Source organism: Gymnoscopelus microlampas (genome assembly GCF_963454915.1).
Source record: "Gymnoscopelus microlampas genome assembly, chromosome: 16".
In the NCBI taxonomy this organism is placed as follows: domain Eukaryota; kingdom Metazoa; phylum Chordata; class Actinopteri; order Myctophiformes; family Myctophidae; genus Gymnoscopelus; species Gymnoscopelus microlampas.
In genome coordinates this window covers 45,837,186-45,853,282 of record NC_139953.1, presented here as the reverse complement: position 1 = coordinate 45,853,282, position 16,097 = coordinate 45,837,186, and the positions used below count along the sequence as shown (strand labels likewise).

General features: G+C 44.3%; 1 protein-coding gene across 1 annotated transcript in view; it reads right to left on the bottom strand.

The window, feature by feature from the left end:
• Positions 1-1,506: 1,506 nt before the first annotated feature.
• The window catches only part of LOC311063028 (myelin transcription factor 1-like protein), a gene marked incomplete at both ends in the record, with an annotated part of 43,292 nt that continues 28,701 nt past the window's right edge, over positions 1,507-16,097 (bottom strand). Inside the window, 12 exons of the mRNA XM_084082244.1 lie at positions 1,507-1,647; positions 2,557-2,619; positions 4,266-4,409; positions 5,859-5,962; positions 6,259-6,350; positions 7,379-7,600; positions 9,439-9,522; positions 9,894-9,956; positions 10,169-10,237; positions 10,827-10,975; positions 13,630-13,908; positions 15,000-15,295. Coding sequence (XP_083938370.1) covers positions 1,507-1,647; positions 2,557-2,619; positions 4,266-4,409; positions 5,859-5,962; positions 6,259-6,350; positions 7,379-7,600; positions 9,439-9,522; positions 9,894-9,956; positions 10,169-10,237; positions 10,827-10,975; positions 13,630-13,908; positions 15,000-15,295 — 1,706 coding nt within the window. The remainder of the gene's footprint in view (positions 1,648-2,556; positions 2,620-4,265; positions 4,410-5,858; positions 5,963-6,258; positions 6,351-7,378; positions 7,601-9,438; positions 9,523-9,893; positions 9,957-10,168; positions 10,238-10,826; positions 10,976-13,629; positions 13,909-14,999; positions 15,296-16,097) is intronic.

The window sequence follows — 16,097 nt, the reverse complement described above, 5'->3', positions numbered from 1 at the left end:
GCCTTGGCACAGGGGTGATAAAGCCAGAAATAAGTTTGGCACTGAATGACAGGGAGCAGACGGAAACGGAAATCTTCGATCGACGTAATTTCCGTATCCTTGTGTGTTACAATGAAATGTATCACTGGGAGAGATGAAAAACGGTGAGATCTTTATAAAATCTACGTTTTTCTTTTTCTCTATCAGTGGCAGATTTGGTAATTGGAAAGAATTATGTTTTTTACGTCTGTGGCAGTGTTAATCACAGACTGTTTCATTTCATAAAGAACAAAAAACAAAAGCATACTTAAGAAAAGAAAAAAACATAGGGAGGCCCGTTTCAACTGAATGGATGGTTGCAGAAAGAAAACAAGTGTCTATAAGTGGAGATGGAGGAAATATCTGAATTTTGAGGTTAAATGGGAAAGCTAGGAGGAGGCAAATGACACCCCTGTTTGGAAACTGTGCGAGCCGACGGTCTGTCTTGACTTGAGAGACTACGTGTTCTGTTATGAATCCATGGAGAACAAAGCTTCTCGAACGCATGATTGCTCTTCACATTGCCGTTCTCCTCTCTGATGCCCACACACACCCGTTTGTTTGGAAGTATTTCAAAAAAGTAAAGATAACGAATGATTCAAGCTTACACTTCATAAATACATAGTACACCAGAATGTGCTACATTAGCAGCTATAAACAGTACATCACATTATATTAGGTCATTATGAAAATGTACAAAAATGTTGAATGTTCATTTAAAACCCTTTGCCATTGGTAATTCTTTTTCAAAGCAAGGCAAATATCAGTAAAGAGTAGAGAAAAAGATACCCATGGAGTTGAGAGCGTTCAGCATTGATAGACAGATAGATAGATAAATAAATAAACAAATAAATACATTCATAAATAAATAAACTATGATAACTTACAGCAGCAAAAAAAAAATAAAAAAAAATAAATCCACTCCCTCTATTAGATATTTTTTCCCCCTCCTTTTCCCCCCACATTAAAGGGGCACAAAGCCCTGGGCTGACTTTGGAGTGTGTTTCCCAGTTCAGGTTTAAAAACCGCAACAGATTAAAAACACGGCAGGCTGTATAAGACTGACCTCATGGTATGCTGCGATGTACGCAACACAGCTGCAGCTAATCAAATGAATAATGTGTGTTATATTTAGGTGTGTCAAAGTGCATTGACTGACAACACTGTGTATTGTCGAAGCTTGCACCTTGGAACACTCCTAAATCTAAACACACCCATTATTAATGTCATTATCTACAGCTGTGTTGCTTAGCCACAGCTTGTTTTTTTTATCTGCTGGAAAACAAGCCACTAAATCAACCTATGGTATTATGCCCTTTTAACAAAAAAAAATCCCCTATTTTCCCAACAAATAGCGAGCTTTCAAATGCTAGTATTTCCACCGAGCAACACCGTTCGTGTGTCAAAGTATAAAAAAGAGGGCTTACGTGGTTTATGCAATGTAATTGATTAGTTTTGTTTTGTTTTGCACGACGTCGTCACCACCATCTACACCTGGATGCCCTGAACGGCCTGCTTGATGTTCTCCAGCAGAGCCTTGTTCTCCGGGCTCTGGTAGTGCTCCTGGTGGGTGTACATGTCTGTCAACGTGCTCACGTACGTGTCAAAGTTCTGCTCATTCATTGGTTCCTGGGAGGATGAGGGGGGGGGGGGGCAATTAGACGCCAAGTGACCATCCATTGTTGATTGGTCGTTTACATGCACACCGTCACATCGCAACTGATTGATTGAGGGTTGATTTTAGTAGGTAATAGTAGAAAGTAGAAACCACAAAATTACAACTTTTAATAATATAATGAATTGATTTCACATTGCTGAATGATCCCACCAAGAAATATATACATTTTGATTATATTTTGATTGTTAAATTATGAAAGTTGCTATTTAACATTGTCCTGATCCTTAAATGGGGTGCAAGTGATATTATTTTTGTAAGTAAGTCTTAAAATGCTCTATATTCTGATAGTAAACATTACTAGTGTGTGTGTGTGTGTGTGTGTGTTCAGTAACAGGGGACTCCCCGTCTCTCCAGCTCTTTAGTAAATACATTATTCAGGTCGGAATACCCATTTTTATTTCCAACCACAAGAGATAACTCATACAGGAAAATTGTATCTCAAGCTCTCCTGATAGGATAACATTGGTATCCTGACCTGATAAGGTATTTTCTGAGAGAAAACACATACAAAACATTACAAAAACATATAATTTACCCCTCCTCTAATAGTTAAGGTGTGCATGTAAGCAAGACCATCGTCCAGAAGACAGTATAGGAATAAAGCTTTGTAACAGAGAGGAGGGAGGAGGGACACAGACATTAAACAGACATACAGATGAGGTCATGGGTGAATGGATCAGCCAATGAGGGAGACAAACACAGAGCATGGACCAATGGGACACAGGCTTTCAAAGTGGGGGCCAATTGGAAAGGAGGTAGTGGAGATGTAGTGACACCATAGTGGGGGAAAGGGGGGAGGGGGGGGTGCAGAAAAGAAGGGTCATTGGATAAAAGGATAAAAGGATTGAGGCTTGTCTTACTCTGTGGGTCATCTGTACACAGCAGCTATGCTTTACAGGGGCGTGTTTCTGAGCCGGGGGTCTCTACAGAGAGAGAGGGTGTACAGAGAATCTATTAGTCTGCTTATACACACTAACACTTAACCTAAGTACACCTAACACCTAACCCTAACCCTGGTAAACCATCCACCTTCCGGAAATCTCATTTGCATTTGATTTCAGGAATTGGTCTGGCCTATTTGACCTATTTGGGATGTATTCTTGACAAATACCTGACAGGTGAAAGCATGGCAACAAAGGTGGTCAAAAGAGTAAACCAGAGAACCAGATTTATGGGCAGAGTTTCCTCTTTTGTCAACCCTCAGGCCCTCAGGACCCTCTCAGGGGCCCTGATTCAGCCCCTTTTTGACTATGCTAGCTCCTCTTGGTACTCCAACACCTCAGTATCACTGAAGACTAAGCTTCAAACCTCCCAAAACAAACTGATTCGACTACTTCTCGGACTGGGGCCCATGACCCACCTCTCTCCCACTCACTTTGCCAGCCTAGGCTGGCTCAGGGTGGAAGCCAGGGTTAAACAACTAAAAATGGGACTGGTCTTCAAAATTGTAAATGCAGATTTTCCCGAAATGCCCCCTATACCCGCATATCTGTCTAAATACCTCCAAATAGTTAGTGACAAGAAGAGATGTTCTCAACTGGAGATATGTCACTAACAATGGTTCCTATTGGTCAACGATTTATCTTATTGGCTAGGGGGATTATCCAATTAGGCCCAGTCTTCTCTCTACATAACAGAACCATGGACACAGTCACACATGTAGCAGCAGCATGTTTGTCAAACTGAAAAGTCAAAGCAGTTGGTTGAGGCGTTGATGTGGTTTGTGGTCATTCTGTGAATAAAATGTGTGTGAGGCGTTGAGCGCGCGCGCACGAACACACACACACACACACACACACACACACACACACACACACACACACACACACACACACACACACACACACACACACACACACACACACACACACACACACACACACACACAGATGAACAGCCAACAGAGGACACAAACAGATGAGCATTACATTTATAGTACTGTATGTATCTGGACACTGGATTGCTACAGTCGTGCTGCTTTGGAATTCGTTCATACAGACTTTGAAACTTGCACGTGCAAAGTGTGTCACGTTCAGGTAAATTTGCGGTCCACACCACATGGTTCACGATGCAACAAAACCGTTGTAGTACGTTGCAGGGAGAAATGGCGGCGGCCTGAATTGCACCCATTGCAGATCGGCACAGTTTTGGGATTCTGTTGCAAGCTCACAACGTGTCGCATCGCGACGCGTTGTGAGCTTATAGATCTGCTATTTTCAAAAAATAGCATTACTTACTTTCACATTTTGATGCCAATACTTTTGTACTTTTACTCAAGTCAATTTTGAATTCTGGATTATTTTACTTGTAACAGAGAGTATTTCTATATTGCAGTATTGGTACTTTTACTAGAGTAAAGAATTTGAGTACTTTTTCCACCACTGTAAACTACATACATCACATGGTGGGGACGGACGGACAGACAGACAGACAGGCAGACAGACAGACAGACAGACAGACAGACAGACAGACAGACAGACAGACAGACAGACAGACAGACAGGCAGACAGACAGACAGACAGACAGACAGACAGACAGACAGACAGACAGACAGACAGACAGGGCGTACCATGTGCGGGAGCTGGATGTTGGCCAGGCTGTTGATGAGCGTGTGGCTCAGGTTAGCCAGCTCGTGGAGCAGGGAGTCGTTCTGCTGTTCAATGACCTTGTTCTCCTCCTCGATGGACTTCAGACTGCTCTCCATGGTGGTGATCTGACACACACACACACACACACACACACACACACACACACACACACACACACACACACACACACACACACACACACACACACACACACACACACACACACACACACACACACACACACACACACACACAGACAGTCAGAGTTGTGAGACAGTTCTCCAAAGTGAGTGACACGCACCAACGCCACAACACCAGTGAGCAACCATGATCTGGTACCACCCACATTTAGAACAGGAAAATGTAGTGGGCGGGATTTACTGTCTGCTCTTGCTTCCCACTGAAAACAAACCGAAACTCATTTAACAATAGGGTCCTCGGAGCAGACAAAACCACGGAAAGATATTCACATTTTAACGTGCTCTTTCATCATAGAAACAAGTGGCCTTATAACCAAAACGATCCATGTTCTCTGGGAGAAGTGGTGTTAGTGTTCCGTGTAGAAATATTGTTAGTGGGAATGAAAACATAGTCGCACCACCGGAAGTGGAGCGCTGAGGGCAGACCAAGAAACCTGGTTTCCTTGCGCACGGGTGCTCCATTTAGCTCCCCCCAGAGCCAAGTGAAAGAGTAAAAAACAGCAGAGGGCGCTGTTTTTCCTTTTTATTTGGCGATGGGTTCCCAGATTGAAGGATGTGTAACACTGGTTTCTTTCTAAATTGGCCAAACAAAAAAAAACATCTATCAGGACACCAAAATTATGCGATCTAGATCATGGACCGTCCGCTCAGGTTGATAGCTGCGGTGGACTCGGGATGGAGTTGAAATGTTTTCTACTGTACCACTCGTCCTATAGGATATAGTAATATCAGATAAAAGTTAAGAAAAACATAGTCCGGAATTCTCCTTTAAAGAGAGACAGTGTAGGAGAGACAGACACTAGGACATGCAGCTTAAAGAGAGACAGTGTAGGAGAGACAGACACTAGGACATGCAGCTTAAAGAGAGACAGTGTAGGAGAGACAGACACTAGGACATGCAGCTTAAAGAGAGACAGTGTAGGAGAGACAGACAGTAAGACATGCAGCTTAAAGAGAGACAGTGTAGGAGAGACAGACAGTAGGACATGCAGCTTAAAGAGAGACAGTGTAGGAGAGACAGACAGTAGGACATGCAGCTTAAAGAGAGAGAGTGTAGGAGAGACAGACAGTAGGCCAGCTTAAAGAGAGACAGTGTAGGAGAGACAGACAGTAGGCCAGCTTAAAGAGAGACAGTGTAGGAGAGACAGACAGTAGGACATGCAGCTTAAAGAGAGACAGTGTAGGAGAGACAGACAGTAGGACATGCAGCTTAAAGAGAGACAGTGTAGGAGAGACAGACAGTAGGCCAGCTTAAAGAGAGACAGTGTAGAAGAGACAGACAGTAGGCCAGCTTAAAGAGAGACAGTGTAGGAGAGACAGACAGTATAGTACAGTTTAGCGGGAGACAGTGTATAGGAGAGACAGGCAGCTTACTTGAGTCCTAAGTTTGATCATGTCTGATTCGACTTGATTGTTTGACTCGTTTAAATCTTTGATTTCTTCATCCAGCTGTTTGATTTCTTCATCGTTTTCGATGCCTGGAAGGAGAGTTTACAGTAACATGAGTCACTGATAGTTTTACTGTGAGAGTTTAGAGTAACATGAGTCACTGATTGTAGTTTTACTCGCAGCGCAAGTCGTTGTGTGCTTGTAGATCTGTTATTTTTGGCTAAAGTTCTCCTCCAGAATAGGGATGCTTGGTTGAAGTGGTTAATGTAAAAATCACACAAAGATTCGGCGGACCCCCTGTAGTAACTCTGAGGACCCCCTAGGGGTCCCGGACCCTTTGTTGAAGACCTCTGCTTGAGTTGGAGGAAGCAGGTGGGAGGTTTACCTCTACTGGCTCGCTGTTTGATTGTCAACATCTCTACTCCTGTCATCCTGGACTTCTTCATAGCAGACGTGGCTCGAGGGCAACCAGACAGACTGGAACATAAACAACACTCTGTCATTATCTGCAGTGGTGGAAGAAGTACTCAGATATTTAACTCAAGTAAAAGTAGCAATACCGCAATATAAAAAATACTCTGTTACAACTAGAAGGCCTGTGTTCAAAATGTTACTTGAGTAAAAGTACAAAAGCATTGGCATCAAAATATACCAAAAGTAAAAGTACTACATTGTTTGAAAATAGCCGATCTACAAGCTCACAACGCGACGAGTTGTGAGCTTGTAGATCGGCTATTTTCAAATAGCCTATGTATAAAATAGGGCTAGAGTGGTTAATGTATGTTTTTATTTGTGATATAATCATTTATATCTGCAAAGAAGCTAGTAACGTACTACAGTTTTCAAATAATTGTAGTGGAGTAAAAGTACAATATTTGCCTCTGAGATGTCATGGAGTAGAAGTAAAAGTATTGAACATTGGGAAACACTCCAGTAAAGTACAAATACCTCAAAATTGTACTTAAGTACAGCACTTAAGTAAATGTACTTCGTTACTTTCCCACCACTGGTCTATTAACACATCGGGTGCCGAACATGGTCTGAACCGTGTTTTCAGTCTCTTTTTTTTTCTTTTCGTTTTTTTTCCACACGGGAGGGGCTGGAGCAGCTCTGGAATCACCCACGGTGATTATGAGAAGGAAGGGTCTTATAGATCACCGTCACCGTGCCAAAAAACATGGCTCCCCATCCGCTCAATCTCCTTCTCTCAAACCCCTATAACTCAGAAACTTTTTACGTTGGGGAAAACGACTCATTTTCTATGTGCGATCGCTGCGCCATTGTGACCCGCGTGAAAGATTTTATCGTTCCAGGCGTTAGCCAGGACCATCGTGCAAAATGCACGCATGCTTTGTTTCACATGGAATGCTCGTCTTGGGAGTCTACAGCTTAAACAGCGCCGCGCAGCTCAACGGTGAGATTTCTGGCACCGAACGTAATCTGTTATTATAAAATTCTGGCACCGAATGTGTTAATAGCAGACGCACACACACACACACACACACCTCCTGTGAGTGAGGAAGGTCCCGCTGACGTGTCCCGAGCCGTCGCAGCCGGGGGTGGGGCAGCTCATCCCGTCCGTCTTGCCGCTCTTCCACACCATGGGCGACCCGTTGACGTAGCCGTCCTTCTGCCTCTTGGCCGCCAGGGGGCAGCCCGATGCGCTGCGGTGGGACGCGTACTTCCCCGTCACGTGACCCTGGCCGTCACAGCCTGGCACTGGACACCTGGGGGGGAGGGGGAGGGGGGGTTGTACTTTTTTATAGATCACCGTTTCCCATGCAAACAATGGTGTTTTTATGGGTCGTATAACCAGTTAGCTCTCGTGCACATCCAGGCAGAGGTGGAGGTGCTGGTAGTACTGTAGGCCTGTCACCATTATTACATCATTATTTGAGATAATCGCAATTATTTTTGCATAACCGTTATAAATATTTCCATGTTGAACATTTTTCACACATTTTCAAATATAAAAAAAGCAGAAATAGCTATTAGTAGCTATTATTATCTGGATCTTGTGATCATGTCTATGTCTATGTTTATGTCTTGTGTATGTGCAGTATGTTTACTGTGTCTTGGCGTTTCCTTCAATGAGCTATGAGCTTGTAGATCTGCTATTTTTGAAAACTCTTGAACATTTGTGCAAATCTTTGAATACAGTGAAAAAAATGTACTTGCATCTTTGCTTCCGGGGGTCCCTGGAACAAAACATTTTGAGATGGGGGTCCGTAGGCCAAATACATATCTAAAAATGTTTTCTAAATCATAACAGTATGTTGCTATATCAGTGGTGCTCCAACTTTTCCATGTCCAGGACCCCCAAAATGATATGTATTTGGCCGCGGCCCCCCCACCTCAAAATATGTTGTTCCAGGGACCCCCAGAGGCACAGATCAGAGTTAAAAATGTTAGCTTTAAAACATATCTATTCAAAAATTATAAAAAACTGTCCATCTTCATTAGAGTTTGTGAAGCATCACATCGCGATGCGTTGTGTGCTTGTTCCCCGGTTCAACCCTCCGGATTGTTGTCGAAGTGTCCTTGAGCAATACATTGAACCCCTAACTTGCATGGTTCCCACATGAATGAATGTGTGTGTGTGTGTGTGTGTGTGTGTGTGTGTGTGTGTGTGTGTGTGTGTGTGTGTGTGTGTGTGTGTGTGTGTGTGTGTGTGTGTGTGTGTGTGAATATGGGTGAATGTAATGCATGTTAAAGCGCCTTGGATAAAGTCACTACCACTTAAAGGAGTAGTTCACCAACAAAAAAATACTTATTTTCTATCAATTACACACCCCATGAAGCATTGAATTCATGGAAAATGTTTAGTTTTTGTCGAATTCCTAACCCCAATAATTTGATTACCGGCGGGAAGATGACTCTTTGAGCCTCCTACCGGAGAGACCACCAGTCATCAAATTATTGGCTTAGGAATGCGACAAAAACATAAAAATCCATGAATTCAAGGCTTCATGGGGTGTATAGTTGATAGAAAATAAGTTTTTTTTTTGTTGGGGTGAACTACTCCTTTAAACCATTTCAGATACAGTTCCCATACCTTGACTGCACTCACCTGATTGGCTCAGTACCCTGTCCCTGACTGCTCTCACCTGATTGGCTCAGTATCCTGACTGCTCTCACCTGATTGACTCAGTATCCTGACTGCTCTCACCTGATTGGCTCAGTATCCTGACTGCTCTCACCTGATTGGCTCAGTACCCTGACTGCTCTCACCTGATTGGCTCTGCACCATGTCCCTGAATACTCTCACCTGATTGGGCTCAGTCCCCTGACTGCTCTTACCTGATTGGCTCAGTCCCCTGACTGCTCTCACCCGATTGGCTCAGTCCCCTGACTGCTCTCACCCGATTGGCTCAGTCCCCTGACTGCTCTCACCTGATTGGCTCAGTCCCATGACTGCTCTCACCCGATTGGCTCAGTAACCTGACTGCTCTCACCCGATTGGCTCAGTACCCTGATTGGCTCAGTCCCCTGACTGCTCTCACCTGATTGGCTCAGTCCCCTGACTGCTCTCACCTGATTGGCTCAGTACCCTGACTGCTCTCACCTGATTGGCTCCTGGTCGTCTTTGTCTTCTTTGCTGTGTAATATTTTTATCCCACTCTTCTTAGCTCGTGGACAGCCTGACAGACTGAAGGACGATAAGACAACAGTGTATTAATATCCCATATATATAGAGGTACTGGTACAATACTGTATGTGTTTATCATGGGTTCTTCCTGAGGTACATAATTATTATTAGTATTTGAACGTGCATTCTGAAATGTCCTGTCTATCCTGGTGGTCTGTAAGCGTCACTGCACCATGAGTCACAGCTTGATCAGGCAAAGCAATGAGACCAAGCTCAGGCCTTTGCGCGAGTGTGTGTGTGTGTGTGTGTGTGTGTGTGTGTGTGTGTGTGTGTGTGTGTGTGTGCGTGTGCGCGTGCGCGTGCGTGTGTGTGTGTGTGTGCGTGCGTGTGCGTGCGTGCGTGTGTGTGTGTGCGTGCGTGTGTGTGTGTACCTCCTGTGTGAGGCGTAGTTCCCAGTAATATGACCAGATCCGTCACAGCCTGGGGTAGGACACCTGACACACACACAGACACACACACACACACACACACACACACACACACAGACAGACAGACAGACAGACAGACAGACAGACAGACAGACAGACAGACAGACAGACAGACAGACAGACAAAGGACAGGTCAACACCTGTGACGAGGGTCAAGTGAAGCAGATGGTGAGGTCATCGTACGACAACAGACAGACTCTGTGACTGTGAAGACTCACCTGAGGTCTTGTGAGTTGGGGGTCATTATTCCTCTCATGTTCTTATCAGCTAACTGACAGCTGGGCAGACTGGAAGACAAAACAAACACGTTCTTATCAGTTAACTGACAACTGGGCAGACTGGAAGACAAGACAAACACGTTCTTATCAGCTAACTGACAACTGGGCAGACTTAGCCTGGAATCCAGACTGATTCGCTCCGTTCGGCAGACTTTTTATTCTCACTTTGCTTGTCAGTGTGGCCATGGTCCTATTTGTATTTCTAAACGTCACCAATAACGTAGGCAAGTCAGGAAGTGACTCGAGTTTTATATTGGAAGCCACTGGTCCCGGACCCCCCATCTCAAAAATATTGTATGGCAGGGACCTCCAGTAGCAAAGAATTTAGTTAAAAATGTAAGTTTAAACAAATATTGGCGATATATTACCTAATTTTGCTGGGGGCCCCCTGGTAACCTCCCCAAGGACCCCTGTGGGTCCCCGGACCCCACTTTGAGAACCAATGCCTTACAGGACGAACATGTCTCACATCCATACATCCACCCATCCATCCGTCCATCCGTCGTCAGTCCGTCCGTCCACCCATTCACCCATCAATCCATCCATCCATCCGTCCGTCCGTCCGTCCGTCCGTCCGTCCGTCCGTCCATCATCTTACGTGATCAGTTCCTTCTTGGTCTCCTTACAGGAGGAGAACTTGTGTTTGGGGGAGTGCAGGGGGAGGTCTGCTGGGTACCTCTGATCATCCAGGAGATCCTGGAACGGATCCAACTCCTCGCTCTGTTGGAAAGAGGAGAAATAATCAAACTGCATCATGTCAATATACTATGTCATGTCAATGTAGACTCACTACTATGTCATGTCAATGTAGACTCACTACTATGTCATGTCAATGTAGACTCACTACTATGTCATGTCAATGTAGACTCACTACTATGTCATGTCAATGTAGACTCACTACTATGTCATGTCAATGTAGACTCACTACTATGTCATGTCAATGTAGACTCACTACTATGTCATGTCAATGTAGACTCACTACTATGTCATGTCAATGTAGACTCACTACTATGTCATGTCAATATAGACTCACTACTATGTCATGGCAATGTAGACTCACTACTATGTCATGTCAATATAGACTCACAACTATGTCATGTCAATATAGACTCACAACTATGTCAATATATTATATTTTCCAAAAGTATTCAAAAATGTATAAATAAATATAGTTTAAAAAAAAAATAGCAGATCAACAAGCTCTCGATGCAATGCACTGATCTGCAGCTGGACAGTCCAGACTGCTGCAATTTCTTGTAACTGGTTGCAAGTTGGGACTAGTCGCATTGGTGTGGACTGGGCTTTAGATGTAGTGACTCTGTCCATGGTGCTGATCTGAGCAGCTCCCTATTATGTTAGATGTAGTGACTCTGTCCATGGTGCTGAACGGACAGCTCCCTATTATGTTAGATGAAGTGACTCTGTCCATGGTGCTGAACAGACAGCTCCCTATTATGTTAGGTGTAGTGACTCTGTCCATGGTGCTGATCTGAGCAGCAGTCAGACAGACAGACTGGTGCTGAACAGACAGCTCCACAGCAGCTGTTGTTTTATTTTTTTTACATTTTTTTTAGCATCTGGTGAGCCCTCCAAAATCTGCGTTTGCTGTGTTCCGCCACAGGGTGGCACTGTAATCCTGTCAGACAGGTGGTAGCCTCAGCTCACCCTCAGACTCTCGTTAGCATTGACTGCATGTGGTGTGGTGATGGTGGACAATCCTGATTGGATCTTTAGAGGATCACATGGTCTGGGTGACGGTGGAGCATTCTGATTGGATCTTTAGAGGATCACAGCGGCCCTGCCTGCATGCTAAATAGTAGTGGAAAGCAACTAAGTACATTTACTCAGGGTACATGTACTTCAATGCAATTCTGAGGTTGTGAGCTTGTATTTTAGCTCATATTTTTATGTTAGCTAATATAATCTATTAGATTTATATCGTATTTGTGTCTCTCTAGCACACTTTTTCATGTCAAGGACCCCCAAATTGACACTTATTAGCCCGCGGACCCCAATTCCAAAAGATATGCCAGGGACCCCCATAAGAGAAGATTTTTACGGCTCTAGCAGTGATTCTCAACCATTTTAATTTCAAGGACCCCCAGTTTGACATGCATTAGGGCTACGGACCCCCATTTAATGGCATTTCTATGCCTGGGACCCCAATTTATACTGTAAAATCAATGTTAGATTTAACACTGAAACGGGTCCATTTGGTTCCATTTGTACACTCTCAGAGTTACAGACCCATAAGGGTCCATTTGGTTCCTACCCATCATTTAGCTGGGGACCCCCTGGAACCCCCTCAAGTACCCCTGGGGGTCCCCGTACCCCACTTTGAGAACCAATGCTCTAGCACAGTGTTTCTCTCAAGGTCATCCAAATTGATATGTATTTGGCCACGAACCCCATCTGAAAAAATAATATTGTGCCAAGGACCTACGAGAAGAGAAGATTTGTGTTAAAGGTAGGGTAAGTGATATTTTTTGGTTAAAACATTAAAGTATTTTGTTAAAAGGTTAAAACACTATATTCTGATAGTAATCATTGCTATAGAGTGTTTGTTCAGTAACAGGAGTCTCCCTGTCTCTCCAGCTCTATAATAAACAGAAAATACATTTTTCGGTAGGTGTCAAAATACAGTAGTGTTCCAGTTCCAGTTTTGTCTGCTCATTTCTTAGTGTCATCACTTCCAATTTCACTTGTTTAATCTATATCCTGATTGAGTTCTCTATCCTGATTGGATAAAATTGGAAATTAAACTGAAACGAAAATGCATTTTCTGTTTAATAAATAGCTGGAGAGACAAGGAGACTCCTTTTACTGAACAAACACTCTATAGCAATGAGTACTATCAGAATATAGAGATATTTACACTTATTTTAACCAAAGAAAATCACTTACCATACCATAAAAAAAAAACATTTTTTCAAAAAGAAAAATCAAAAATAGCAGATGTACAAGCTCAGCCAACAAATACAATATGGATAAAGGGGTTAAAATTATTCTGATGCTGTATTAACTAATTTATCTGGGCACCCCCTGGAACCCCCTCAAGGACCCTTGGGGGTCCCCGGAACCCCCACTTTGAGAACCACTGCTCCAGCAGAGATACAGCAACAATTGCAGAGCTCTGAAATGCGATGCGACGCGTTGTGAGCTTGCAGATCTGCTATTTTCAAATATTTTAGTACTTTTACTTGTGGTACTTTAAGTACATTTTGATACCAATACTTTTGTACTTTTACTCAAGTCAATTTATTATTCTGGACTTTTACTTGTAACAGAGTATTTCTATATTGCAGTATTGGTACTTTTACTTAAGTAAAGAATTTGAGTACTTTTTCCACCGCTGCTAATAACTAAGTCTAAACACAACGTGGGTCAGTTCTTCCGTTCACCTCTTTGTGCTCTGTGTCCCCCAGGTGTTTGATCTTGGTATAGTCCACGGGGTGCAGCTCCCAGGGGTCGCTGGGCTCCTGCATGGCGGCGCTGCTGCCCAGCGTGTAGCAGCGGCTGCCCAGCAGGGCCTGGCGCTGCTGGGGGGACATGGGCGTCAGCGGGGTCAGCACGGTGGCCGTGCCGCTGCCCTCCTCGGGGCCCCCGGGGGCCCCCCCCATCGACGGCTCCAGCAGCACCGTCCCGCTGCTGCTGTGGTCCTCCATGTCCACGTCTGGACTCTGTGGCATGGAGAGAGAGAGAGAGAGAGAGAGAGAGAGAGAGAGAGAGAGAGAGAGAGAGAGAGAGGAACAGAGTGAAAGGTTATTTCGGTTTGCTCATTGGTTCTCAAAGTGGGGTCCGGGGACCTCCAGGGGTCCTTGAGTGAGTTCCAGGGGGTCCCCAGCTAAATGATGGATAGTTAGGAACCAAATGGACCCTTATGGGTCTGTAACTATCCATAACCAAATGGACCCTAACGGGTGACGACTTGGGACGGATTTGACAAAACGTCAGATGTTGACTGGGGGGGGACGGGGGGACGTGAGGTACGATTCTGTCCCTACATCAGGACTTATTATGATTCGACATGATTCACAATCCCAAGCCTGTCAGTATGAAACCAGAATGGTGCCGGAAGTGGCCGGAAGTGGCCGGAAGCGAATTACGCATTCCATATGTCATGTGACAAGTGTCATGTAAAAAGCAATCTGGGAACCCATAGTAAAAAAAAGGAAAATACAGCGCCTTCTGTATTTGGCATACCGGGCACATACCCGGTGGGCCACTGGGCCAATGGGCCACTGGGCCACAAAAAAATATATATTTTTTTTAGAATGAATACCAGGCATTCCTCCACAGTGGAAAGCCTGGTGACTAGAGCCTAGGGTCTGCCTGACGTTTCTTCCAGTTAAGGAGGAGTTTTCCGTTGCCACTGTCGCATAATTGCTTGCTCGGGGTGGGACGATGTCGGGTCTCTGCTCTACATGTGAAGTGTCTCCAGACAACTTGTTGTGATTTGACACTTTAATAAAATTGAATTGAAAAATGTAATTGAGGTCACAGTGAGAGAGACCGTTGACCGCGTCAAACGTCTGATGCTTGGTCACATTTTACCCAGACAGAGGCATACAGAGGCTCAGAGCTCTGGTTTGTTTGTTCAGCCAGGGAGGAGGAGAGGTGGTGTGAGACTGTTCACCTCCACATGGAACTAAAAATAATGACCGTCATGACACACAGAGAATCAGAGCAAAACCAAGGACACAGAGAGAGAGAGAGAGAGAGAGAGAGAGAGAGAGAGAGAGAGAGAGAGAGAGAGCGTGCGTGCGTGTACCTGCAGTGTGTGTGGCAGTTCTCTACATCGTGTGGATAGGTTCAGGATGGCCGTAGCGGCCATGTGAGCCTCCATGTCCTGACTGAAGTCAAAGCTGCTTTTACTGCAGGTGCTGCTGGCGCTGCTGTCCCCTCCTCTCCCTCTCCCTCCTCCTCCATCTCCATGTCCTCCATGTCCTCCTCCTCCTCCTTCTCCTCCACCATGCGCTCCACCCCCTCCCAGGCTGCTGGTGCTGCTGGGGGTGTAGCTACTGGTGGTGCTGGAGGCAGGACTGGAGGTCTTACAGTAACGCTTGGCTGAAGGGACAAACACATCACATTGTTTGTTCTCAACATATATAGCGAAAACAGCGGATGTATAAGCTCATAATGTTAGAACCTCCAGAAAAACGCGGGCAAAAATCCTTGATTATGCGAGCTAAAACTCTTGATTATGCGGGCTAAAATCATTGATTTTGCGATGAAATATGCGGGTTTTTTTGCAATTTCATGTGATGAAATTGCGGGAAGTTGCGAAATATGCGGAAAGTTGTGAAATATACGGCAATATGCGGAATATGCGAATATTGCGAAAAGTTGCGAAAAATGCGAAATATGTTAAAAGTTGCGAAATATGCGGAAATATGCGATGCAAAGCGCATATTATGCGATACGATGTGCGTATTATGCGATGCGGCCTTCTTGAAAAAACGTTACCCCTGCATAATTATGTGCCATTTTGCTGATTATGCGGTAAATTCTGCGATCGCATAATCGCATTTCTCTGGAGAGTCTATAACGTGTCTATCGATCGATCGATAGATAGATCGATTGCTTGGGGTGTAAGTCCTTAGCTGTGACATACTAGCATCGTGTCCATGGGGGTGTAATGTGTACAACAAGGTGCCTCACGCTATAGAAACAGGAGATAGTACATATTGAACAGTGGTGGAAAAAGTACTCAAATGTTTTAAACTTAAGTAAAAGTATCAATACTGCAATGTAGAAGTACTCTGGACTGTTACAAGTAAAAGTCCAGGATAAAAAAAATGCTTGAGTAAAAGTACAAAAGTATTGCTATCAACATGTACTTAAAGTACCAAAAGTAAAAGTACAAACA